General features: G+C 38.0%; 1 protein-coding gene across 6 annotated transcripts; it reads left to right on the top strand.

Moving 5' to 3' along the window:
- Positions 1 to 139: 139 nt before the first annotated feature.
- ap1b1 (adaptor related protein complex 1 subunit beta 1) lies at positions 140 to 27,650 on the top strand. 6 transcript variants are annotated; one of them, XM_030142843.1, is made up of 24 exons: positions 140 to 198; positions 1,866 to 1,926; positions 3,661 to 3,766; positions 3,872 to 4,007; positions 4,695 to 4,940; positions 5,294 to 5,484; positions 5,597 to 5,818; positions 5,933 to 6,053; positions 6,183 to 6,278; positions 7,069 to 7,184; positions 8,283 to 8,448; positions 9,096 to 9,194; positions 9,560 to 9,819; positions 11,404 to 11,608; positions 11,812 to 11,832; positions 12,062 to 12,148; positions 12,759 to 12,788; positions 12,878 to 13,015; positions 13,106 to 13,251; positions 13,334 to 13,463; positions 15,642 to 15,726; positions 17,507 to 17,593; positions 18,227 to 18,381; positions 26,121 to 27,650. In XM_030142843.1, the coding sequence occupies exons 2-24, from the start codon at positions 1,890 to 1,892 to the stop codon at positions 26,193 to 26,195; spliced, it is 2,955 nt and encodes a 984-aa protein (XP_029998703.1). In that variant the 5' UTR covers positions 140 to 198; positions 1,866 to 1,889; the 3' UTR covers positions 26,196 to 27,650. The 6 variants fall into 6 exon arrangements, with proteins under 6 accessions (XP_029998703.1, XP_029998704.1, XP_029998701.1 ...); XM_030142844.1 differs by lacking the exon at positions 140 to 198 and adding an exon at positions 242 to 263; XM_030142841.1 differs by lacking the exon at positions 140 to 198 and adding an exon at positions 363 to 508.
- Positions 27,651 to 27,744: the final 94 nt, after the last annotated feature.

Genomic DNA, 27,744 nt, shown 5'->3' with positions numbered 1-27,744 from the left:
AAATATTCACAGAAATGCAGCCTACTATTGGAATAAATAAATGAAAAAACATGATGTACATGCTATACAATTATGAACAATCCTCTGAATGAAAGATGACGTTGCTTTATTGTTTGCAAATGTTATTTTGTGGAAAGACGGAAGTAAATCAAGTGGGAGGAGACGAAGGCCGTCATCACAGCTTTTACGCCTGTCACGGTAAGATGTTGGTGGATTTTCTCTCCAAATTCATTGTGTGGCGAGTCTAAATTTAACAGCAGAAGGTACGCTAATTCGTTTGGTAAGGTTTAAACTAGGCAGATAGATTAAGAGCTTAACTATCCCGGCAAAGGCTTCTCTAAGCCTCTACTTAGAAGGTCATGTCTCAGCTGTGCTAGCTGGAGAAGTGGCCAGGCTTTAGCTGACACTGACAGGCACACTGCACAACAGGCAGCTAGCCTTTAGCACCAGTTTCATTCATCTACCAGTAACTACCGCAAACATGCAGGAATGGGCGAATCAGTTATGCGTGAGTAATTGAATGAACAGCAGCGTTAGCAGCCGAGTTGTCTGCCCTATTTTTTAAATTGGATTCACATTTCTGTTTTATTTTTACAGAAATGCACACTCTCGAGTAGGCTATGCTAACGTTACCCGTCACAGTAGCCTGATGCTAACAGGCTAGCACACGCTTCCTTAACAACTACTTTTTAGTTAGAAAAGCAAAGTCAACTTTAGCAGACATGATACTTGTAGTACTACTTAACTTACTGTCTAATGATGTGCTAATACTATAATGACAGGAAAACATGATAGCAGCGCGAAAATATACCGCAATGTAGCTGTTTTAGCAGTAGCAGCTCAGTGCTAACGGGTCGTATTCGGTTAAGTTTGCATCAGTACACTGTCAGTGTCAACAGTTAACTGTAGCTCAGTGATCATGAAAGTGTCAAGTACATTAGTATCATGTTCTAAACTTCGAAACGTCCAGTTCAGTATCACAGATGAGACAAGTTATTTTTAATATATCATAGGCCGCTAGCACCAATTGTTTTTTTTGTTTTTTTTTTTTTTTCTGATATCAAATAGATAAGTGTCTACTGTACTTTTACTATGAATGGTTGTTCCTGTATTACGTGCTAGCATCTTTACCTTGGAAATTTTCTTTTAATTTTATGGAAAACTGTCCATTTTACCACCGTTACCTTACATCCAATCAAATTATAACACACACACACACACACACACACACACACACACACACACACACACACACACACACACAGAGTTTGATTAATATTAGAGATATGCTTCAACAGTACCTTATGCCAGAGTGATAAATTGGACAAATAGTTTCAATAATCTTAATTTACTAGAAATGGTCATTTAAATAGAGTTCACCTGTTGAATTCAGTGTTTGGAACTTGGACATATTTACATTGTAGAAGTGAGCTGTAAATGTTAAAGACAAAATGCAGCTAATCACATTTTTCAGATATAATGATGTGTTATTGTTATAGTAGTATTATCTTAAAGGAGAACAGTGTTGCATTTCTTGATCAGGGGTAAAAACAAACATTTGGAAATGTGTAATGGACCATTAAACATGCTGCAGGAAAAAAAGTTGACTTAGCTGAAAAGTAACTATCAAATACATGCTGACTAAGGGGTTTAATGTTTTTTCAGTCACTTTGCTAATCAGAATTTTTTTTTTTTTCTATGTAGTGTCAGCCAGTTGTTCAGGAAAAGACAGCAGTTCCTCTTTTTTCCCTATGCTTGCACTTCTTGTATTTCCTGTTGCTCTTGTGATGCCCTGTATTTTCACTTAGCAGAAGATTTTAGAGAAAAAGAATTTGCGTATTGTTCTCATCTTCTTTGTTTTACAGGAAAACCGCCAATTTGGATCCAAGATGACAGACTCCAAGTATTTCACGACCACCAAGAAAGGTCTGACTTCTTGCATATTTGAATTTGCATATGTACTTTTTTGTTATGATTTTACGGTATCTGATTTAATTTGCCAGCATTTATGTTTGTAATGTGATATCTTTTTGGAGTTGCCATCTCTTTTAAAATCATTTCCTTTAATGCATTTGATATCTTCACAGCAAGTGGATTTGCTGTGTTTAAGACTGTAAATGTATGCTCAGTTTTAGGATCTTAGAGATCTTATGTAAATAGATTCATGTTGGAATAGAATAGATCTTTATTGTCACTGCCACAGGAACAATGAAAATCAGTTTAGCAGCTCAATTCAATTTAACAGCAAAACACTTAGTGCAAAAGGGACTGTATAAGAAAAAATAAGATGAAAAATATCACAGAATATTTAGAAAAAGTAGGACTGTGCAAAGGCTTCAGAATAAAATATTAATACACATATGTTACTAAAGTATTACTAGAACTTCTGAAATTAACAGAATATACAAAAAGAAATATACATAGCTAAATCTATACTACAGATGAGAGGTAGAACAATAGCTGCTAAAGTGTGAAGAGCGCTGAGTCCCTGTGTCGATACGCAACGCCATTTTGGTTGGATTTTATGCTTTTCTTTAAAATATGATGAGCTGATGAATAGATAAACATCATGTGCACTTAACTATAACTATAGTTTTTAAGTGACCTGAAGATTCTATCGCTGATTCTCAACTGAATAGTGCTGATTATTGAAAATTAGATTAGATATACTGAACATAGTCTCAGAATTACCCATGCTGCTGTGTCTTCTGTGTGTGAGTTCAGACAGATTGCCAAGTTAATGCAAACAGATTGTTGTGTCTTGTATAATATGTAATAATATGTAATCTCTCTGTTTTTAAAAGATACGTTGAGACACAAATATTTTTTCTTTTGGTTTCTTTCTGTATTTTCTGTGATGTTCCCATGTGCCACTGACATCTTGAAGGAGATTATGGGTTTATAGTGCTTTGGGAGAAGGAGAGACAGTTTAAGACCAACATAATCAGTGTATATTTGCTGTAATTTGAACAAATAGATACACACATTAACTGATCTAAAATGTAAACTAAATAAAGTTGAGCCATTTTCAATTATGTAACAAGCTACGCAGGAACAGCAAAATGCTTTACTTTTATTCCTCTAAGAAATGATTATATGAGAACATGCTTTTGCCAAAACAAATTTACAGTAAACAACAAATCACTGTCTGTATACACTCTTACAGTGCTTGGGAAAAGGCTTCTGTGTTCCCTGAGAAATAAATTACCACCCAATCTTGATTAACCAGCTTACAAAACAAATACATTGATTTGACAATGTGATTAGAATACATAATGCATATAATGACTTTAATCCATTGCAGTACGAAGTTCTGCATATTTCCAGACATCGATTTTTATTTGATTGGACTGTATTGCACTGTCATTAATCATATTAAAAATTAGCAAAAGACAACAACTAATTTTGTTAATCCATCTGAGTCAAATGACTTTGAAGTAGATCACCGTATGTTGTAGTTTCAGAAAGTGCTTCAGATATCAACATGTCTGTTGTGTATTTATGATCAGCTATGATAGGTGAAGAATACACTGTGCGTTATCAGCAGTGAGTGTATTTGCTGTCCAGTTTCAACATTGTGCATACTGTGCATGAATTACTACTGCACTCTTTTCCTTGCCTGTGTGACACCTGATTTTCTTTTGTCTTCTGTGCTTACAGGTGAGATCTTTGAGCTTAAGGCAGAGTTGAACAGTGATAAAAAGGAGAAAAAGAAGGAGGCTGTGAAGAAGGTCATTGCATCTATGACTGTTGGAAAAGATGTCAGGTGAGGCAAGGCTATTGACGTCAGAATCCATCATGTTGGTGTTACTTAACAAAATTCCTTTCATTTTGACTTTATAGTCACATAGCATATTTTTCCCCCATCCAGTGCTCTGTTTCCAGATGTTGTGAACTGTATGCAGACAGACAACCTAGAACTGAAGAAGCTGGTCTACCTCTACCTGATGAACTATGCCAAGAGTCAGCCTGACATGGCAATCATGGCTGTTAACACCTTTGTAAAGGTTAGTAAAAGGAATACTCATACTGTACTGATTAGAAATGCACGGGTGCAAACAGCATTTGTTCAGCATTGTGTTACTGGTTAATTTGAATCTGCTTGTACTTGTTTTGAAGAATACTTATCCGTACTGCTGTGCCACATAATTTGGTTCCATTTCCCTCTACAGTCTTTTTCATTTTATTAAGTGAGGCAATTAATTGATATCTGTATCAGTTTCAGTTGAATACAGTCATATGTAGCCTTTGTGAATGAGTTTTGCTCTTTTCAATAGTGCATTAATAGTAAGGCTTCATACAGTTTATAGTAAGTAAATATCTTACAGTTTTCTTATGCAAACAAATTATATTGTTATTAAACTGTGATAACTTTTAGATGCTCTACAGCAGGGGTGGCCAGCCCTGGTCCTGGAGAGCCACTATCCAACATGTTTTAGATGTATCCCTCTTCCAACACACTTGATTCAGATGATAAGCCTATCATAAAGCTCTGCAGAAGCCTGATAATGACTGTCAGGTGTGTTGGAAGAGGGAAACGTCTAAAACATGCAGGATAGTGGCTCTTCAGGACCAAGGTTGGCCACCCTTGTCTACAGTATTTGTTGGATTCTGAAAAAAAAAAGTGAAACAATTTTAACTCTTAATGAACAGCTGAACCAAGCTGACTAATTATCCCCTGAACTCCCATTTAGGATTGTGAAGACCCAAACCCTCTTATCCGAGCCCTTGCTGTTCGCACCATGGGTTGTATCCGTGTTGACAAGATCACAGAGTACCTCTGTGAGCCATTGAGGAAATGTCTGAAGGATGAAGACCCATATGTGAGGAAGACAGCAGCTGTGTGTGTAGCAAAGCTCCATGATATCAATGCCCAGTTGGTGGAGGATCAGGGCTTCCTGGATACCCTGAAGGACCTCATCTCAGACTCCAACCCCATGGTATGTGCCAGATTTGTAACAGAGGGTGACACAGCTGGGCAGGGGCCACAGCTCTGGCTTTCACTGATAAGCAATAAGACTTTTTAGCATTTTGTTGGTACACTGACCTCTGTTTTAGATCTTTGAAGGAGTGATATTTAGCTTTTTTTTTTTTAAATGGAATTATGCATTTTAAAACATTTCCCTGTGGTCTACATAAACTGTAAATGCTATCATAACTATTAGGGTCCACAAATACACAAATAAATGTACCAAAGACTAATACAAGTGGGTTTAGCAAAGTATGACCCCTTTAATGTATGTGGCAGCTACAGTTTTTTGTTAAAGCTGTATATCTTTTTTTTTATTTTTAGGTGGTAGCAAATGCAGTGGCAGCACTGTCTGAGATAGCAGAGTCTCATCCCAACAGTAATCTTCTAGACCTGAACCCTCAGACTATCAACAAGTTACTGACAGCTCTTAATGAGTGCACAGAGTGGGGACAAATCTTCATTCTTGACTGTCTGGCTAATTACACACCTCGTGATGACCGCGAGTCCCAAAGGTAAGACAGCGCATCAACATTTTTTCCTCCTGCATGCCAATTACCACATATTCCCTGTATAACTTTCAACTTGTTTCCCATCATCTGTTTTAATAAAATCTTCATCTTGTAGCATCTGTGAGCGTGTGACGCCACGGCTCTCCCATGCCAACTCTGCAGTGGTGTTATCAGCAGTAAAAGTTCTAATGAAATTTATGGAGATGCTGCCCAAAGATTTGGACTACTATGGCACACTGCTCAAGAAGCTTGCCCCCCCTCTGGTTACTCTTCTCTCTGCTGAGCCTGAGTTACAATATGTGGCCCTCAGAAATATCAACCTCATTGTACAGAGACGGTAAATGTTGGGAGAGGGTCTCCCTACTGCTTTTGGAATAATCCACTCCCATTTTGTTAAGGCTATTTTATATATTTGAATACAGTTAATACTAAATGTTTCTGTATTCTTTAGCCCAGAAATCCTGAAACATGAGATGAAGGTTTTCTTTGTCAAATACAACGACCCAATCTATGTCAAACTGGAGAAGCTGGACATCATGATTCGCTTAGCATCTCAAGCAAACATTGCTCAGGTAAGACATTCACTGTTTTAAGAGCAACATCATTTTGTTGGGAAAGTAATGGATCTATTAACTCTTCAGGGAAGCACCAAGTAATCCTGACTGGACAAGTTCACGTGACTGTTTTCTGTCACGTTGCAGGTGTTGGCTGAGCTGAAGGAGTATGCCACAGAGGTGGACGTGGACTTTGTCCGCAAAGCAGTCAGAGCCATTGGCCGCTGTGCCATCAAAGTTGAGGTGGGTAGAAATGGAGCAATACTGTTGTCAAATGCTTTTATTTGTGCAGATTATCAGTAAAGCTTGTGTTTACAAAAATGTTCATGTTAACTTGTACTTGAAGTTAATCAGTAACAACACTTATAAGTAATACCAGGGTTTTTTAATAAACACAAGGTGGCTCTGTTGTCCCATTAGTGCTGTCTGTCATACATAGACAATTAAACCCCAGTATATTGCTGTTCACATTGCAGATGATTAACAGTGCATTTCTTTATCATAAACTGTAAATCTTTTTTGCCATGATTTTTAATCAATTAATAAGTCCACAGTTAGATGTACATTACAAAGCCACTCTTTTGTTCCCTTAGTAATATCTTAGGTTGAAAGGTTGGGATGCATTCTTTTTTTTTTTTTTTCTTTTTTCAATTTGGTTTTCAACATTAAGTCAAATATTTTCCAACCATGCTATGTCTAGTATATGTGTAACAAAACAAAATAATAGCTAATAAGCATTAAGGGAGCTTTTTCAAACATCGTGTCAACTTCCCTTTAGTTATAGGTAGTCATTTTAAATACACAGCTGTAAAGTGTTCACTCAAAGTGAAATATATTTCTGCTAGGTAAATAGAACTGGAGAAATATTTCAAAGTGAAAGTTTTCTGTTTCCCCACTTAAATCACATGTGGAAAAAACAGTCATCTGTCTCTTTTGCAATGTATTTTTTTTAATTTTGAATATGTATTTTTATTATAAGTATTAATCAGTGCGGATTATACTATACAGGATAATTTTTCTCTTCATTCATCAGCAATCAGCAGAGCGCTGTGTCAGCACCTTGCTAGACCTCATTCAGACCAAGGTGAACTACGTGGTGCAGGAGGCCATTGTAGTCATCAAGGACATCTTCCGCAAATATCCCAATAAGTAGGTCCTTCTTTGACATCACTGTCATCGGTTACACATTTTAAATTAGCACTTCATTCATTTATTTATTCACATTCTGTGTCAGTTCCACATAATTCCAAGTGTTCAATCAGTGCATGCATTAAAATATGGCTTTTGTAACACTTGAATGTTGCATTTAAGTGCTGTTAAGTAGCATTTTAAAATTAATATACTGAATAGTGCTCAAACTTTTACACTGGTGTTGTATTAGCTCGTACTGTTACTAGTAGATGCCTTGACTGTTCTACTTCAGACTTTTATACTGGTTTTTACAATCAGACTTTAAATGGTTTGGACAAAAAAATCTTTTCATGTTAGCAATCTGTTCATGATACATGCATTTTGTCCGTGGAACCACACTGAGTGTTTGTAGTGGACAACACTGAGCCTTGATTGCACCTAGTCAGGGGTCAGGCTGACTCATGTGGAGCGTGACTTTTGCTGGGGATAGATGAGAGTGGTTTCATGTGCCAGACATAAACCTCTCCCACACAGCAGTAGTCCATCACCCTGGGGCTGTCAGAGTCCAAGCAAAAAGCTTGCACAGCTTACAGCTTGGATTGACTGGAGCCTTTAGCTGTATGAGTCACTTCTAAGTTAGATTTGTGCTTATTACATTAGTTAAACATCAAATAATGGTGCTGCTTTGCTGAGTCTTGTGAGGAAAAATATCATGTAAATGAAGCACAAGTGAGTTATTATCAGCTGTTTAATGCAGATTAAAAACACTGCATACATTCATCAGCCACTGCAGAAAATATCAGCTGGAGCATGTAATCTAGTAAAACCCAAAGGCCAAACCAAAGCTAGAGGCATACTGAGTATTGGATTTACATTTGTCAGTTTGCCAGAAAATGCCACTCTGAATTCATGCTAAAATTGCTCCTTATTTGCTGGATATGAAGTAGGCAGTTGTTTACTAATTGGTAGGAGACAATGTATTCACCAAGATGTTTTTTGCTAACTAAAAATAGGTTAACATAACTTTTAGTAAACGTAAATGGATTTTTTTTCGGTCTCTCATATTACTTTTCCAACATTTGAGTGCATATAGTAAATTTTGTCTGACATTTCCAGGTATGAGAGTGTCATTGCTACTCTGTGTGAAAATTTGGACTCCCTGGATGAGCCAGAGGCACGCGCAGCCATGATCTGGATTGTGGGAGAGTACGCCGAACGCATTGACAACGCTGATGAGCTGCTGGAGAGCTTTCTGGAGGGTTTCCATGATGAAAGCACCCAGGTGTGTTTAGGAGAGTGCACACTAGTTGCCAATTTTATTCAAAATGTGGTGTGAAAAAGTGCATTTTAATGGTACCAGCACCAGTAATTTATGCTTGATGTTGGCAGTTTATGTTGTGCATAGATTAGGATTTCGGAAAAGCTCTCAAAATGAAAGAGGTAAGCCATATAAAAATGCACAAGTCTTTAATTATCCAAAAATGACATAAAGAGAGCACTCCTTTACATCCATAATGTACAGTTGTTATTTCTGGATCAGAGGCGGATTTTAGAGAGCCTTGCTTTTGCACTGTAGAATATTATGCCACTGTTCGTTCTAGGATTACACTAAGCTTTGCTTGGTGAGAAAGCTCTCCCTAAGTAATAGGTTGGTTCATATATTATTGCTTTGGAAATACTTAAGTGATTATATTAAGCAATTTGTGGGTATTGTATATTAGCGGCTCCTCTTTGTACTGTTCCTTGGTTACAGTAGATTGCTTCAGTCTAATCAGCAGGGAATGGCCTCCATTGGAGCCCTGCTATTAAGACTTGAGAAGTAAAAGAAATGTCAATTCATGGTGTGCATTCTGTGCCTAAAATGTGATGAATTTTAAAGTAGAATTGATGAGGAGTTGTAATGTGTTTTATGCGTCCTCCATATTGTAGGTACAGTTGCAGCTACTGACTGGCATAGTCAAGCTGTTCCTGAAAAAGCCCACAGAGACTCAGGAGCTGGTGCAGCAGGTGTTAAGCCTGGCCACACAGGTGAGAGTACAAAACATCCCCTATGTACCTTTATATTTAAAAATACACATTCTAAAAATGTAAATATTAAGATAAACACTGAATAAATAAGTTTCTTTACACCTATGTGTGCAGTTTTTATTTTTAGCCATATTTGAGTTTAGTCAAAGACTGCAAAACTGTCTGCGTTTTAATAAAAATATGCAGTTTGCTTCATACATTATATAAGTCCCAGCAATACCCAAGGCTCTTTCAGTTTTTGATTTCTTTCGAATTACTGTTCAGCCTCTCATTTTGAGACCGTGAAAGAAAACAGTCTAACATTAAGTATTTATTAAACTTACCATATAAATAATAATCCTTCATGCCTCCATCTCTTTTTCCAGGACTCTGACAACCCTGACCTCAGGGACCGTGGGTACATTTATTGGCGTCTGCTCTCTACGGACCCAGTGGCTGCCAAGGAGGTGGTTCTGGCTGAGAAGCCCCTGATCTCTGAGGAGACTGATCTGATTGAGCCTACACTGCTGGAGGAGCTCATCTGTCACATTGGTACTCTGGCCTCTGTTTACCACAAGCCTCCCAGTGCCTTCGTTGAGGGCAGCCGTGGTGTTCAACATAAGAGACTTCCAGGCAGTGCTGGATCGTGAGTCATGCACTTAGTTTTTCTCCCCAAGACTCCCCAATGGTTTGTTTTTCCAAGTGGACATAGCTTGTGGAGTCTGGTATCCTACTTTGATTTAAATTTGCTGAGTAATGCACTTTATTTGTTTTTTGTTTTTTTACTGCAGAGCTGTTTTTCTTTGTTCCTTCCTGCCTTCAAATAGCACTCATGACATCTAGAAGTCATTGTTCTTTAGGGCTGAGTAAAAAAATTGATTTGATTGATCTTAGATCGATTTCGTTTTAATTTTGCGTAATCAATTAATAGTGGATGAGATCAATTTTTCAGAGCAGGACCGGGAGTACGCAGAAGTGCAGCCGGCCCCGTCTTGCGAACCCCTGGGGCGTCTTGATCTCGTTCGCGATGGCTCTGGCGCGGAAAAGACGTGGAGGAAGGGTGGGGAAAACCCCTCCGTTGGAGGTCCTCCTGGCCTCAATCTCGAACCCGCAGTGTGAAGGAACTGGCTGCCCGGAGGTTCTCTGATGCGAGTCGTGGAAGCTGGTCGTTCTTGGAAAATTAACTTGGATCCATACTATCACCTATGGCTGAGTATGGAGTTGGAGGAATAGTAAAGCGACGATGTCCAAACGCTACGCTACCCCCCCCGCCCCTTCTGACCACCACCACCCCCACCCCCCACCCCCCACCCCTGAAATGTCATATTTATTTCCTTTCTTATATCAATATTGATACCAGTATTGATGTGTTGCATGACCGCGGTAGTCAAATAAACAGGTTACAACTCAAAATTGTACTTTGGTATCACTAAATTAATCTGAATCAATAAATTAATATTGAATCGAATCGATATTGGATCGAATCGAATCGTGATTAATCGATTCAGAACTTTATGAATCAAAATCTGATCGATTATAAAAATTGGCTATAATACCCAGCCCTATTGTTCTTTGCACATGATTTAGTCAGAACTGTTTCATCTCGAAGTCAGCTATTTTAATTTTCATCAGCAGTTTAATAACCAATAAATGCTGGCACATATATTGAATGAATCTGTTCTAGTACTGTATGAATTTTTTTATATACCACCATATCATAGTGTTGCAAAAGCAGCTGTAGTAAGCAGTAACACTTTCAAAAGGCAACATAATGTTGCTTAGTTCTAGAGGTGCTACTGTGTGTCATGTAGTATATTGAAATGGGGCCATTATTAATTGTACTTGTAAAAGCTAGAATACTGTAACGTTACAGTTAATTACCCTCAGTTTACTTTCTCAGAGAAACAACCCAACTGTAGAGGGGCTTAGTATGTTGCAGCTTGAACAATAAACATTAACATTCATACATGTTGTTTCCTATATTGCATTTTGAGCAGCAAACATTATGTTAGTCATGGGCTTAACAAATAATGAAAATAAAATATGTTTATGTACAGAAGAATGAACTACAAACCTACACACATCTTAAAAAACGCTCTTATCCAAGTTATTGGTCATTCTTCCAGACACTCCCATATGATTACAAAAACATACCATCATCATTGCAACACACAACTTTTCAATATTACTTTCTTTTTGTTTTCCTTTCTCACTTATTTCTTTTCCACAGTGGGGAGAGTGTTGATAGCCCAGATACAGGCTCAGCTGCTGGAGTCTCTGAGGCCCCCCCCGCTGTTATTCCCTCCCAGGGAGATCTCCTGGGAGATTTGCTCAATCTGGACCTGACACCTCCCACCACAACTGGACCACCACCACCCACCTCTGGCATGCAGATGGGAGCTATGGATCTTCTTGGTGGAGGACTGGATAGCCTGGTAAGTCTTCTATATACTGTTGATTCAGTGAATGTGTCACTGATGGAAATTCTGATGTAACATTTATGAGCTGATTTCAATACTAGGCTTGTTGCCGTTGGGATCTTTTGACGATAATGGAGGTCTTCTTTCTACCTTCAGTGCTTTTTTTTTTTCTTTTGACTTGTGTGTTTTCCTTTCTTTGTTCAATGCTGCACCTGCAGATGGGGGATGAGTCTGAGCCGGTAACTACATGTAGGGAGGGGGAACAATATTTATAGACTACATTAGTCCATTTTAGGATTTAGTAGCTCCTTCCCATTTTAATCTGTAGCTCTCATACATCCGTTTGACATTTTCATCCATCATTATTCATTGTTATTATCATGATACCTACAGTAAGCATGTTATTAAACCCATGAGTCCAACTTTTCTTATTTCTGGGCTCTGCATTGTGTTTCATCTTTCAATCAGCCGCCCATTCCCCTGCGGACGGACACTCCTCAGTCACCTCAGCTCTCACATCAGTCCCCATCGCCCCCAGATTACAGCCCTACTGAGGTTGGTCCAGGGGACCTCACTGAACCAATAGAGGCCAGCACCAGCCTAGAGTCCCCTATTTGTCCCCTGTCGTACCACTGTGTCCTGAACAATCCCCCCTAGCATTTCATCTGTGCCTGTTTGCACTTCACATTATACTCACAGTTTTCATGTTTATACACCCTAGATTGCTTTAAAAAAAAGGTTAGCTGTGGAGTTTTTTTTAAAACTGTCTTTGATATAGTTTTGCTTTGTCACCCTTTGGTATCACACTGTATTTTTGAACAAACCGTGTAGTTGTGCACTGTAGTTCACTATTCACCACCTTTTCATCCCTGAAGTAGACACTTGTGTAGTGATTTGCATTTGAACAAAAAACAATTTTCAATGCCCAGCCACTCCAGTTGGATTTATGTGAACAGTGAAAGTTCTGTCACTTAAAATAGGAAAGCAATCCTGCCCTTTTTGACTATGTTAACAGTGTAAACCCTATAGCCCTCATTAATCACTAAAAAGATGTCTTAGAATCCTGCACCTCCCCTTTCATCCACCTCAAACCTACCACAGATATTTTTTTTATATCTCTGCAGTGGTTAACTTGAATTTTTCTGCTGTTTTTCCCTCTCTCCAGCTTGGCGGAGACCTTGGAGGAAATCCTGCTGTAAGTCATTTTGTCTGTGTTGTTTGGACTGCTCTGTACAGGATGACATTGAAATGTATTAGGATAACACAGTGCTTTGTGACCCACAGATGGCGGCTGGTTTTGGTGCTCCTCCAGCTGTTATGCCAACCTCTTTCAATGCCCCTGTTAGTGGCGGTTTGGATGACCTGTTTGATCTTGGAGGTGGAGTTGGGATGCCAATGGGATCTTACAGCCCCCCTAAAACAGTGAGTATAAACAAACAGGGATGACACATAGTATAGAATATTGTAACTATGGTGGAATTCCTAATAAAAATAACTGTTGTCTCTGCTTAGGTTTGGCTTCCAGCCATGAAGGCTAAGGGTCTGGAGATATCTGGTACCTTTGCCCGCCGTTCTGGGGTTATCCAAATGGAGATGACCCTCACTAACAAAGCTATGAGTGTTATGACTGATTTTGCTATCCAGTTTAACAGAAACAGGTAAGGACACTCTCTGACCAATGTGCTGATATTGCTGATCATTTCTTTTTGTTTTTGTTTTAAACCTCTCTCTTCTCCGTAGCTTTGGTCTAGCTCCAGCTGGTCCGCTGCAAGTTCTTACTCCTCTTAGCCCAAACCAGAGTATTGAAGTGAGCCTTCCCCTCAATACTGTCGGACCTGTCATGAAGATGGAGCCTCTCAATAATCTACAGGTAACTGATGAAAAATTGAATAATCTCAGTGGAATTAAAGTTCTGTCACTTAGTATGAGAAGTTACACTACTCACTTATCTAGCCTTGAACCAGTAGGTCTCTAGGAGTGAATGGAAGATTGAAGAGATTGGTGTGTTTTGCAATCTTTCATTTGCAACTTGCACTTTTTGACTTGTGCTGTGAACCTGTAGTGCACTTTGCACATTAAAGAAGGACAAAAAACCGAAACCCTGTCTAGCCTCTCTGTAATGCTCATAGTTTTCAAGTAAACTTTGTAAAGTGGTAGCTTTGTTCAGCTGCTGCCACATCCATTTAGTTAAATCATGATTCGTGACTGAAGTTAATGCAAACTGAAGATTATTTTCAGAGGCTAAAAAGAACCACAAGATTACACAAGCCAGCTAGCTTTTTTCATTTATTTATTTTTTTTTGGTTTTGGGCTGTACAAATTTAACTGTCCCAACATGGCTTCCTACTGAGCTCAGGGCCTTGGCGTCAATTGGATCAGTTGAGTCAAATTTGATGTAAAAGAGCCAGCAGACATGGATGTGGATGAGTTGCTCCAGATTTGATATATTATTATCTGCCTGGTACATATGTGCTAAATGAATCACATAATCCAATATAATTAGAAAAAAACTTTACTTCAAGTTTAAAGTGAGAAATGTTTATAGATCTTTATGGAAAAAAGTTTGTCAAATATGTAGAGATCCTTCTGTGCCATTAGGTTATGAATACATGTCTCTGTATCTTTGTAATGTTTCCTCAGTCTCATAAGCCATTTAGCCATATCAAATAAATTCCCATGCTGCGAATATTACTAAATTAAAACATAATGCTGCCCCCAGAGCTATTGTGATAAGTTTCAAATATCCTGTGGATGATTCTTTTAACTGGGCAAAATGGTGGGCGAGGAGCCTGTGCAGCTGGAGAGTGAAGATAAGGGTATCAAGGGGGTGACAGAGTGGGAGCAGTCATTAGTGGTCACAGAACACATGGCTTCTTTGTTTCTCTTGGCCTCAGTAGCTCCACTAACCTTTCTGCTCTACTGCCTCTAGGCTGTACCTTGATGCAGATGACTGTCTGTTTCAGCCTATTCTCAGATATTTTACTTCGAGAGGTTCGCTGTTATTTTTGTCTGCATGATAGATAATATCCAGGGACACTATTTTGAGTGCTCTTTTGTGTTACTGATGTTGGGCAGTAGCATTTTAAGCTCATACACAGCCACAATCACTAAATCCCTTTCATCACAACACAGCACCTTTGAGAGGAGTGCATTAGTAACTATGGATCCCAGTTATATGGGCTTTTTTCACCACACTAAGACCTTTTTTTTTTTTCTTTAGACATTTATAGAAATATGATAGAAAGCAGAAACTGGATGTAATGAAACTCAAAAAGTGGTGTTAAAATTAAGTCTTACAGTATTCTTTTTAGTCTGACTTGGTGTGACCTCTTCTCCTGAGTTTACTTCAAAATAGAGCTTTGCATTTTACATGGATTTAGAGTAAAGCTTTTTTTCATTTGGTTATGACACCTTGTGTTACGTGCAGCTCTGCATTGCACCCAGAAATAGGGCATGAATAATTCAGGAGTCATTCTTGTACCATCCTCTATCTAACTGTCCTTTGCTCAGCACTTCTCTGTTGAGCAGCTTGATCAATATCTCTGCCTCCCACATCTGACTTCAGCTACTTCCATTATACTTTTATCACCAGAAACTGTCGGCTTTGAGAATTGTATGCAAAGCTTAGACTCACAGATGTGTTGTAGAGCTGCTTTAATTGGCACTGTTCTGTGTCACTTATTTTTGTTTGGTAGTTTATTTTTAATCACTCTCTTATTTTTATCCCTTCTCAGATTTATTTATACCCTCTTCCAAAGCATTCACTGAAGTTTCATATTTATTTATAGCTTCATATTCTTCACCCTTTGAGCAGCTGTACTTAGGAGTGTGTACAGACCAGTATAGAGAAAATAGATTATTCTGTAGGATACACTTTGCACTTATGTGCAAATGTGTTTGCAAGCCTCTTGTTCAGTAAACACCGCACACCACACAATATTGCACATCCTTGAAGGACACTTGAGAAGTAATTACTCATGTATTGCTTCTTGTTTCTGCACTTGTCGTCCTCCTCTACCCCCCTCCTTGGATGTAATCACTCACACAGGTGGCTGTAAAGAACAACATTGACGTCTTCTACTTCAGCTGCCAGTACCCCATCAGCATGCTGTTTGTGGAGGATGGAAAGATGGGTGAGTGTGTGTGGCTAAATCTTTTCACTCAAAAGCCTCAAACTCCTGCTGACGTAAAGAACACTTACGTCAGTCTTTAAGTGGGGTACATTATTATGTGGAGTGTGTGATGTCAGTGTACACGGCCTTGTGCACCTGCCTTCACTCATACAGAACTTGGGGTCATATATTTTCTTGTAGATTGTACAATGTCCATCATTTTGAGATCTTTACCTTTAAAATATTCTGTCAAAATATGTTTTTGTCTTAATGGGCTAGCATCAGGACTGTTGAAAGAAACTGAGGATGGTAGTACACATCCAATAAATCTATCAAAGGTGATTGTGGATCTTTGGAGTACATTTCATTAGACCAATTTGCAGTCATATCATCTTTCTGATCACTTTGTAACAAGTCATCTGATATTAAAACAACAGAAAATTGACAGCTGTAGTCACCAATCACAGTACAGGACCCGTCAGTCCAATGAATGGAAACCGATTAGGTAGTCAAGCAAAAAGTAATGTCACATTCCCACATCTCTACTGCATAAACTGCAGCAGGAAGCCCATTATCTAGTGTGGAATCAGACTACTCAGATACCAGATTGACCTTCTTCACTACATTGTGTACATTTACCCTTGTCACGGTTCATGTTGTTGTTGGGTGTTATGACAGTATATATCGTGTGACAGTATTAATATGTTTTTGTGTAAAGATTTATTAGGTAATACCATTTCTGCTGTGGTACCTCTCTCACACATTATTTTGTGCTTTCATGGATCCAGCACTCTAGTAAGGTGAAGTGATTTGCACTGTAGGACTACTTGGCTTGTTAAAGAGTACCTGTAGTGAATTTTTATTGCTAGCTATTTCAAAAGATCACGTATAATACTCGTGGTTCTGTCAGGTAACTTGCGTCATAGTCTCTTGTCAAGTATGCATGAGTACTAAGTCCCTGCTCCGTCAGTCAGACATGGCCAACGACATATTGCCTCTTTCACAGGCTGTTCGAGCACCAGTAGTGACGCAGACTAGTTATGTTGTCTGAGTATCTGTGCTGTGACAAACTGGTCACTGACCTCATGCAGCAGACACCAGTCTACGATGACACATTATGGGCCAGTGCTTGGTCTCGTCCCCAGGACAATGGCGGAGTACAAAGCTTACGGCTGTACAAACAAGCACAAACACATGCTTTCCACTCAATCTCACTCACTCACTGACTGCTGCTAGTTTACTTGCACTCAATCACCTGGAATCTATGATGGTACATCACTTATGGCCGGCAGTGGCTGACCCATAGGTTCTGCTCCTGTGCATAATTCAAGTAATAAAATTTCAGTTTTTTTCTTGTTTTTTTTTTTTTTTTAACTGAATTTGTGCCTCTCTTGCTTATACGTAATACACAAAGCACAATTAATGTAGTAAGCATGACCAGTACAAGTACAGTGTAAAGTCGGGGAAACACGACTGATCTCATTTGTATCTTGGTAATATTCTTCCTATTTTCAATGCAAAAGCTTTATTTTCAAAGAATTTAATCCTTATGTTAATAAGAGAAGCCCTTTTGTTTTTGACTTAAGTGTTGTCTTGAGGGAGATAGTTATTTTGTTTTCATCGAAGAAAAAGAAAGAAGAAAGTTAATGCGATGACGTTCCACTTCATGCTTGAATTTACAGAATAAATATCGTTACCATTTATACAATTTTTATGATATAATATAACATATACATGTTTCCCTCTCCTATTGTGTACATTTTAGAGTGTTGATATTCATCCAATTTATCTCCGTCCACAGAGCGACAGGTGTTCCTGGCCACATGGAAAGACATTCCTAATGACAATGAGTCCCAGTTTCAGATCAAAGACTGTCATCTCAGCTCAGGTGAGAATGATAATGAGACAGCACAGAGCCCTGTCGCTTCCAAACACTACTGAACTGCCATATCCTGCAGCTTTTTCACATATGAAGCTAGCTCAGCCATGCCAATGTGATCTGAAATTCACATCCTCCCTAATGAACTAAATTGTATTTCATGAGAACTCATTGGCTGCAGCTCATATTTATGTGTGATAATTTAGTTTTACACAAGCATGAGAGCAGCTGAACTGGAGAAGAATTCCTAATGACAGCTTAATGAAGATTTCCACCCACAGATTAAATTTCTTCATGAACAAAGAAAGAGAGCTTCACATCCGACTGGGGCACAGCAGACAGAGGCTGGGGAGAAAAGTTAATTTCGAATTAGTGACTGTATCTTTGCTGTGCAGACAGCCAGGGAGCGTAATTTTAGTGGATGATAAGTGCAAAAAGAAATCCTGCACGGTCTTGTGCACTGAATGAATTTTCAGCAGACAACCAGAGACCATGGCAGGAGTGTCAGTGAGTGACACTTTATATGAAATAATAATAGTTATTCACAGACACTGAATAACATAAAAGAGCTTGGGCTTGCACACATAGTCAAAATGTGAGTGGTTAAATACTTATGTTTATTTTTGATTGTTCCCCCAACAGATGCTGCCTCCAACAAACTGCAAGGTAGCAACATTTTCACCATAGCCAAGCGTACAGTGGAAGGCCAGGACATGCTTTATCAGTCCATAAAACTGACCAATGGCATCTGGGTGCTGGCAGAGCTGAGGGTGCAGGCAGGAAACCCCAACTACACGGTCAGTATTGGTTGAAACGGTGCCACATCATTATTGAGTTTGAATTTATAGTTTTACTCCCAAAAGAAATGTTTGGTGCTTCATTTCGTAACACAACACATAGATATGTCTCTAAATGTAGGTGTCCCCTATTTGTAAGAGTAAGGGGGTTACATTTTGTTACATACAGAGAGGTTTAACATGATAACAGGGCTTTAAATAATATGTTCTGTATGTATTTTCCAGATAATTAGGCTAAATTATTATTGATAATAATAATTGTAATAAATTACAGTATTTGCTGTTTTGAGAACATTTGAGAATATACAAAGCAATATAGCCTTTCAGATACAGACAGTATCTGCAGCCAGTGGCATGAAACACTTCTATTCATGATGTTCTGTTTTTATTTTTTTTCCCTAAATAATATGCATCAAGTGGCATTATTAATAACCATTTATAGTCTGATACAGATGCAATTTTTACAAGTAGTTTGATGTTTGGTTCAATGTTTATTCTTAAGTCACTTTGAGTTTGTGAAATTATTTAGTACTTATTCAGGGATTTATTAGTTTTATCTAAATGCTCAGTTCAACAGTTATCTGATTTCTAATGAAGCCAAAGACATTGTTTTACAGACATCCAATGAGGTGAATATAATTTTGATTAATTGATTGATTTCCTCTGTTGTTTTGTGCTCCAAACTATTCATTTTTATTAGCATTATATCTGCTTTTAACAATCCAATGTCAGTCGACCTCTACAATCCAGTATGTTATTGAAATAGAAAAAAATCATAATTTATGAGGTCAGGCAACCATTTCCCCAGATAGTAAACATGTGTGTCAGGTTATAAAAGGAGGTGGATAAAAACAAACACAATCCAGCCAATGACCTACTAACTTATTAACACCATAAAATGTGGTCGTGACTTTCATATGTAAGGAACCCATTTTTGTAAATGTGTTCATTTGTATGCGAAGGGGAAAAGGTTTTTTTTTCCCCCATTATGTGTACCTCATTAACTCTTAACTATCCTTTCCTTGTTTTGTCAGAAGGTAGCCAGTGCCTGGTGATCTCAAAATATATAGTTTATTCAAAGTGCCCTCATTGAAAATCCACTCTGCCCAAGATAAAAAATGTAAAATTGGACAGCTATTTTAGTTTCAAGTATGCCTTCCAATGTTTAGTGTATCTCTGACCACAAATATCTTATTACTGAGCTTTTCTAATGTCTGGCAACCCAGCTCCCACACTCTCTAAACATTTGAATCCTCTCCTGTAAAGTGTGCTTTCACCCTTGGGGTAATTAAAAAAAAAAAAAAAAGAAATCTTACTAGCCACTTACATCCAAAGTCTTGTGATGCATGTGAGTTGGTGCCTTTCCACTGAAAATCACAGTAATAATAGCGTTCCTCTTTATAAATTCCAAAGCCGCCAAGTAACATATTTGTTATGCAGTCTAGTCAAGTATGTAATCTGTTTCTCCAAAATGACCAGAAGGTTTTGAAATTGAATGTTCAAGTATAAATTGGCCGTGTTGTTAAAATTCCATCTCTTTTAATAGTCAGTATAAAAACCTTCCTGAGTTGTTTTTTTTTCTAACATTACAACGCAAAAAAAAAAAAAAAGCGATTGTGACAGTAACCAAAATACTGACATCGCTGTTTGTTGTTGATGGAGATGAATGATGAGACCGACATGACAGAGACTGATGGGAGCTGCAGGGCCAACTGGTTCATTGTGCTGCGTTCTAGCATCAGCCACTCAATCTGCATGTGTTAACGTTCATATGCATTTGTTCTTATTCTCTGTTATAAAAGGTTGCATGTCTCTGCTCTGTCATTGAACCATGGTCCATTTTAGTTTAGAAATTCTGCATGACTAGTCCAGAATGATGACCTTGGTGGGCTTTTCTTCTCTGCTCATCACTCACTCTGCTTCCAGATCATGTTTTTATTCATAAGCTGGCATTACCTGCCTTTTTGTTTTCCTCCATCTAGACTACCCAATTTATCAGTCACCCACTGCTACCTAATTTTAGGATTTTTAATTGTTTTACGCCCTTCGCAATTTCATCGTCTTTTCTTAAATTGCCTTGCAGAAAAAATGCCTGCAAGTAGTAATTCAGTCATTGGAATTGATTGACATGACATTCTTTGGGTTTATTTATAAAGTATTTTTCTTTTCTTGCTGTGTCCTGTGTGTTTTACTTGTCCTTATTCCAGCCTCTCATTTTGTTTTGATGTTAATTTTTCAGTCCAAATCTTCCCTCGCGGGGGCTGGCAAAAGCTGCAGAACATGATATAAATTATAAATCGTCCGGTGAAGACTAGACATTTAAGTTAACTGCGGCAGTGTGCAGTACAGTGTACTACAGTGCGAATTTTGATAGTGTCTCTCTGAGCTGCTGACTGCCTCATGGTCCCAGCGCTCTCTTGGCACCGCACATTAAAGCCAAGCTGCCAAAGCCTTTTGTCGGCAGCTATTTTTAGACCTGAAGAAGTAAAGCCCTGCCTCCGTGTGTTTTGTGGGTTTTATTGTGAGATAAGACATTAGAACATTTCTGATTACATTGCCGTGAGCAGAGAGATATGCGAGCTTGTTGGGTTTTTGTGGCTGCTTACCCATACTGCTTTGAGGTTTGGCCTCAAACTTGGCCTATTTTTCTGATATTTCAGACTTGTTTGAACTCTCCCATGACGCCACTACTTATATCAGGATTTTATAGCTCTGTCACAGTTCCATTTTACATATTTCCAACTCTGGGTTTTAATATATTGCTTGTATGCATGCTTCATTATATGGTTCTATTGATGTAAAATATTTTAAAAGTTACAAAATCTAATACCCATGAGAGATATTTGGATAAACATTTTGCTTTCTCTCTAAACTTGCCCACTTTAATTGCACTGAAGCTGAAACCGATGAATATACACATAAGTACAAGGTAGTTGGAAATTGGGGCACAGCTGATTGTCTTTTTTGACATAGAGCAAAGTGTTCTCATCTCATCTGCCATCTCCCGTCCCCATGGCAACGATGTGACCAGAGATGTCTGATTTTCTGTCTGTCGTAAGCTGATGATTTAAAGTTTTTTTTGTGTGTGTAAGTGGGTTTAAATAGAGAAACGGACAACGCAACAATGCCACGCACTCTAATGCAGTACATTCACAGTTGCTTTACACTAGAACAGGTAATGTGGTGACTGTCAGAGAGACTTCAGAGATATGTGTAGTGGTACCTGGCATCTGTCATTAACCTGTGTGTGCACCAGACCATTGACAATATCTCAAATCAGTGAACTGTTGTGTTTAAATACTGGATTTTCACATCAGTGTGACCTACTTTTCTTTGATTGTTAGCTATTGTATTCTGTTGATTAACCAAAAACTGATGCTTTATATATATATATAGATATATATATATATATATAGATATATATAAGCATTTTATTTTTCAGTAACATTTGTGAGTTATTTATGTTAAATGAGTGTGATATCAAGATACCATGGCCATATCATACATATCACAGCTTTTCTGCAAAGGACATTTTTGCAGCTCCATCATAAGAGATTAAACATATTAAAACTCCCCCTAAGGGAGAGAGGTAGGGATAGAAAAAGTCAGAAGAAAGTAAAACAAAAGAAAATCCATAAACAATTTTCTACAGGCTTGGCAGAAAATTGAAAATGCCACAACTTGTACTGATATTGTAGTTTAACAGAAGTTGTGACACAGTACATTATTTCCCATAATGCTCACAAATGGATGCAACTTAGCATGTGGCAGAGGGTCTAAAGTAATTGCTTACCATAAGGAGGCATCATTTTTGATTAATATTCCAGTTTGAGGTAAAGTACTATGAAAGTTAATATGAAGCTACAAGTTGTATAGATCTATTAGAAAAGGATTAATTAAGAAGTAAGCAGCCATATGTCTTTGCTTCCCCACATTTCAGCTGGCTTACAGGTGGTGTTTGTATCCTTTTCTTAGAAGCTGCTTATGTGATTTCTTTTTCTTGTGAATTAGCGCATTCAGCTTCATCTTAAATTACGTTAGTGAGGAGGAAAATGTTTTCAGTAGGATATAGCCATTTTATGCTGCATCATTGTTATGTAATCTCCTTCATAATTGAAGTTCTTGGTCTCACGTTGCTGAAATAAAGCTGGAAAATAATTGTGATCTGTGCCTCTCACAGCAGTAGAAACACATTTAGGTTATTACACCGGCCTTCATCATTATTCACCTGCTCCTTATCTCTTGCTGCCACTGGTATTTCCTTGCATTTTAACTACAAATATAATACTCATGTTCTAACAATAATTGTGAATACAGCTCTACAGTGAAACACCATCTTTCGAACACTATTAAAAGTGGGTTCTGCAGAACGGCTACAACATCCGCATTTCCTTACTTCCTACCCCATGCTGACAGGAGAGCGGCTGCTTAAATGTTGCCAGCAGTGTCATGCATTAGTAAAGAGTCCTGAGTGTACTAAGGCTACACTTAAGGAGTGGTGCATGATCACTGCTATTCCACTCCAGCTCACTGGTATCTACCACAACACATTCCATCACCTTTGTTTGATCTTGAATTCATTTAGTCCAAGAGGAACCTGGAGGGAAATGCATCTCAGTCACTCCAACATCTGTGGCTCATAACTAATCACTGTAATTATAATAATTGTGCTGGTATAAGGGTTGTGTTGACAGAATACTGGTTTTGCAAATGTAGATGCAGTGGTGTAAGAGCCCTTTTTTGAACCACATGGAAGAGCAGAAGAAGACAAAAAAATTCAACATTAATAGAATTTAATATATGTTTAATGCAACATTAAACATTTCATTAAACCAAAGCAAAAGCTGTGTTTGTGGATCTGAGAAGTAACATCAGCAAAATGATTGCAAAGAAAACTCATTTTGTGAGGCTCTATCAAATTCTAAACCTACCTTGAGCTGTGAGTAACATCAAAGAGCAGAGCGATTGGCATCGTATTTCTCATGTGTTGACATTTCTATCATTTGGTCAGTTTATCTGTCTATTAAGGCCAGATTTAAAAAAGCATTTCAACAGAAAGCGTTATCATGTCTTCTATTGACAAGTGTGGTCAAAGGGGCGATGTAGTTGTTCTGTTTCATTACCAAGGTCTCATTTACCTTTTAACACCAAAGTTTTCCTTGTCATTATAAGCCTTAGGTGCAGCACATAATTAAAAAAAAAAAAAAAAAAAATACTCTTAAGGTTCCTCTTGTGCTATGAGGAGAAAACCTGCTAGAATAGAAATACAGACTTCAGTTTAAGATATTTCAGTTCATTTCAGTTCTCTTTTGACTGTCAGTGATTCAGACTTTGAGCAATTTTCTTAATTTCATGAGTTTTCTCTCATTTCTGGAAGCTGAAATGTTTTTTTAAATGTTATTTAACTAAAACTTGTGCATTTTAGCTTAATTTTCTTTCATGTTTTATTGTGTATCATATATAGTATTTCAGGATTTAGGAAATGGCTCAAAGAAATTGATAAATATAATCGTTGATCAAGTTATTAATAATAATAATAATAATAATAATAATAATAATAATACTATTATCATTATTATCATTATCATCATTATTATTATTATTATACATAGGACTCACACTTTGAAAATCAGATTTCTAGATTTTTGTTTTCAGCTGTTATAAATTTTCTCTCCATACTGGAAGTTTTTTTTTCCTGTTTCTTTGGTTGAGGTCCGTGCATAAACACTTAACTAAAACCTTTGAATTTTTGCATAGTTTTGAATCTGTTGTATTGTAGATTACCTCCATCATTAGATTTAAGTAACAATAACAAAAACATAACAGTATGCAACCCCCTGCAGGTATAACTACAGGTTATCTGATGGGAAGCTTGAGTCTACATCACAGTTTACTAAATTGTATGATGTGTCTTGTCATTAGGGATTCTCTTCGTTTCAAATTCAGTTTATTCATGTCTGAGTTAAGTGTGATATGCAATGTTGAAACTAGTAGTACTTTGGTATTTTGAGCTTGATGTGTCTGGTCTTTGAGAGCTACTTTGATAAAATGAAAGTGTCTGAGAGCTACTCGTGTTTTATATTATTAGAAACATTTCTCCCCATAGCTGATCTCAACACAGATTTATAAGCTTCATTTCCAAAATGTTGATGTGAAATGGTCACATTTTGTATCCTAACAGCTAGACCAGTTTTTTTCAACCTTGGGGTTGAAACCCTACATGGGGTCACCTGAAATTTCTCGTAATTGATAAGAAAAAAAAATTACTAATAAAAAATCTTTTGTAATGATTCAATATGTATTTCATTATAATTAAAACACCACACATTTTTCTTTATAAAAGTCAAGTTCAAATAAAATGCAGAATATAATATCTGAGAGGGCCTATCTTGACTGACCCAATCATGTGACCATGTGCATTACTCCACTTCAACCTGCCCAGACACAGTCGCAGTCAGAGAACCGGACTGAACAGAGAATAGAAAGATTTCTTCACCTGCCTGGCCCCGCTAAGACATCACCAAGAGAAACTGAGAAGCAGGCACCAAAAAGGACCATTATATACATATATAGCTTAAATGTCGTCTAAAATTAACATTTATTTGCAACATAGTATAGCAAACTATTACATGATGAAAAATAAATTAATTTTAGCAAAAAAAAGGTCTTCATTTTGAATGTCTGGGGTTGCCATAAATTTGTGATGTTAAAATGGGGTGACGAGCCAAAAAAGGTTGGAAACTACTGATCTAGACTGTTGCCATATGGAAAGTCACATGAAACATTTTGAACTCCAGTGACTGTAGTATTTGTTACATCTTTTATCGAGTGACATACTTGTATATTTGTGGGGGGAAAATATTTTATTGGCTCCTCATGAGAATTTTTTTTTTTTTTTTCCATTTTCCTGGCTTTTGGCTGTGGTCATTTCTAAACAAACTTGACAGGAGTATGTTTAACTGACAGCTGTTTGGCAAATTAACATTATATCCCAGAAGGCAATGGGATTTCTATAAATCTGTGTGAATAGAAATCTAAATGGGTTTACTATGTAAAAAATAGCGTACATATTCTTTGAGCCTTTAATGAGACACTCTTCTAGTTGGAGAACCCTGGTCTAAACACCACTTAACACATTTTTAATCAACACATGTATGCAGGGTTCCCGCGGGGTCGTAAAGTTTTTACAGATCTGCATTTAATGCCTTAAAAAAGTCTTTAGAAAGTATTAAATTTAATATGGAAGGTCTTAAGTTATCTTTCTGTAAACTTATTTGCTGTATTGCATTAAAATGTGTCCAAGCTGCAAAGAAAATAATGTTAGTCGACTCAGTTCCATCCGTTCCAACCCGACAATTTATACTGAAATTAGGAACCAATCATCCCTAACTTTACAGCCCCCTGTGAGAAATGACTTGGAGCGGTGGGAATCAAGGCATTTGAGTAAATAAATACATTTTCCTAAATTCTAAGAATCACAAATTTTTGCTAGTATGGCTGTGGAATGGGCATTAAGTTCTGTTCTAAATAGTGTTAAAAAGTCTTAAATTTAACTTGTAGAAACCTGTAGGAACCCTGTGCATGTTAGCCAGTCCCTTGGTTAAAGACACATAAGAACTGACCCTGACCTCAGTTGTCTTAAATGTGCAGAATAAATTTCCCTACAGAGACAGGACAGAATAACTTGACTTAACATTTAATCTTGTATGACAAGTTGTAACCCTTTCTGTCTCCCTCAGGTCTCCCTGAAGTGCAGAGCTCCAGAGGTTTCCCAGTCTGTGTTTCAGAGTTACGAGGCAGTGCTGAAGAACTGAAGAGCCCCCTCCCCCTCCGTCGGCCCAGCCACTGCCCTCTCAGACCCCCGGCACCTGCTTCTGCCCTCCTACAGCTGCCCTGCCGACCATATTCCAACCTCACGCAGGGCAGGAGCCTCTTCCTGCTGCACTGGGCCTGGATACTGCACTCTGTATGTCATCCAGCTGTTTAATTAGGATGGTTAATGATCTATTGTACCACTTTGACCCACTGCTTTTTTTAAGACTAGTTCCTCCTCTTAGACAGCTGTACCCCATCATACTTGTCATTTCAGTTTCACAGAGATATTAGCTCATGCAAAATCTGTGAGTAAACCTTGAGCAGGACCTCCACCCTTCTCTGCCAGAACGATCCTGTGATGACATTTTTTTTTTGTTTTTTTTTTCCTTCAGGGAAAGAAGGCTATATGACTTGTATTCCCTTGACTGTTTTCTCTGCATGAGGCTCTTTAATCATTATCTAGCCCCATTTCTCTGCAAATTGGAGTCTATTTTTAGCGTCTGCAATCAGCAGGTGAATCAGCGCCGCCAGCATATTTATTTGGGGTATTTTCAATTAAAGTGTGAGGGGAAAAAGGCTGCGTCTCTCCTTACCTTCTGCCTATTTGAAGTGGAAGATGGTTGCCTGGGCCTTGGAAGAGACACATAAATAAACACAGTCTACATAACTGTTGTATTTGGCATTTTATAGATTTTCTTTAGTATCCGTGGTTAGCAGTAGGATTAGATCCTCTACTGGCCCTCAAAGCAGGATGTCTGATGTGTGCTGTGTGCATGGAAACTGTTTGTTGCTGTCTGTTTCTTTAATTTTTACATCATATCTGGAGGTTTTATAGAGAGAAGCAACAGTTGTTATCAGTCAGCTCTGTTACTTAGTCATTCCATGGTTTAATTTGTGTTTGTAGTCTTGTTAGTGTACATCTGGTGAATTGGGAGAGAGCCTGAGGTGTCCCCTCCAGGCATCAGTAACAACCACTCAGATTCTCTGCCACTTTGCTCCGTCTGTATTGTCCCCGCCGCTTTTTCAGCACCACGGTCAGATAAAGACGTAGATTAAATAACTCTAAACTCTGATCTTATGGTGTGTAACACTTCTGAATAATAAGTGTAGGTTGCATGCTCCGTCTGATTAAAGAAGGCCACAGTGGCTGGCGTCTCGGACTCTACAGATTAATTGGATCCCTCTTTCGAGTCATTACACTGAAGCCCCTTCATCGGCCCTACAGGAGAGCTGTGCACCTACGCTAACACCTTTTAGAGATTACTACAGAGGCGGCTGTGTATTCTGAGTGTGTGTGTGTGTGTGTGTGTGTGTTTTTGTCCGACATGACAGCACATTCATATAAAATGCTGTAAAAAATCAGATGTTTAATCAAATGTTTTTGACTGAGTGATTTTGTTCATTGTGTGTACATCATTTAAAAAAGGACTATTAAAAGTTTGGATAAATCCACATTCTGAATATTTTTTGACTTATGTTAGAATTTAGAATACTTAATACTTAGAAGTTGCCGACTAATGACATCTTTACATGAAGCAAACTGTTATG

The sequence above is a fragment of the Sphaeramia orbicularis genome, chromosome 9 (assembly GCF_902148855.1).
Source record: "Sphaeramia orbicularis chromosome 9, fSphaOr1.1, whole genome shotgun sequence".
Lineage (NCBI taxonomy): Eukaryota > Metazoa > Chordata > Actinopteri > Kurtiformes > Apogonidae > Sphaeramia > Sphaeramia orbicularis.
Note: the sequence above shows the minus strand (reverse complement) of the source record. Positions and strands in the feature narration are given on the sequence as shown.

What these genes read in the sequence shown, in the direction of transcription:
- ap1b1 (XM_030142841.1), top strand. Translation starts at nt 482, where the DNA reads ATGCAGGAATGGGCGAATCAGTTATGC. An exon ending in AATGGGCGAATCAGTTATGC is followed by an intron (nt 509 to 1,865) that starts GTGAGTAATTGA and finishes TTTGTTTTACAG; the next exon opens with GAAAACCGCCAATTTGGATC. An exon ending in TTTCACGACCACCAAGAAAG is followed by an intron (nt 1,927 to 3,660) that starts GTCTGACTTCTT and finishes CTGTGCTTACAG; the next exon opens with GTGAGATCTTTGAGCTTAAG.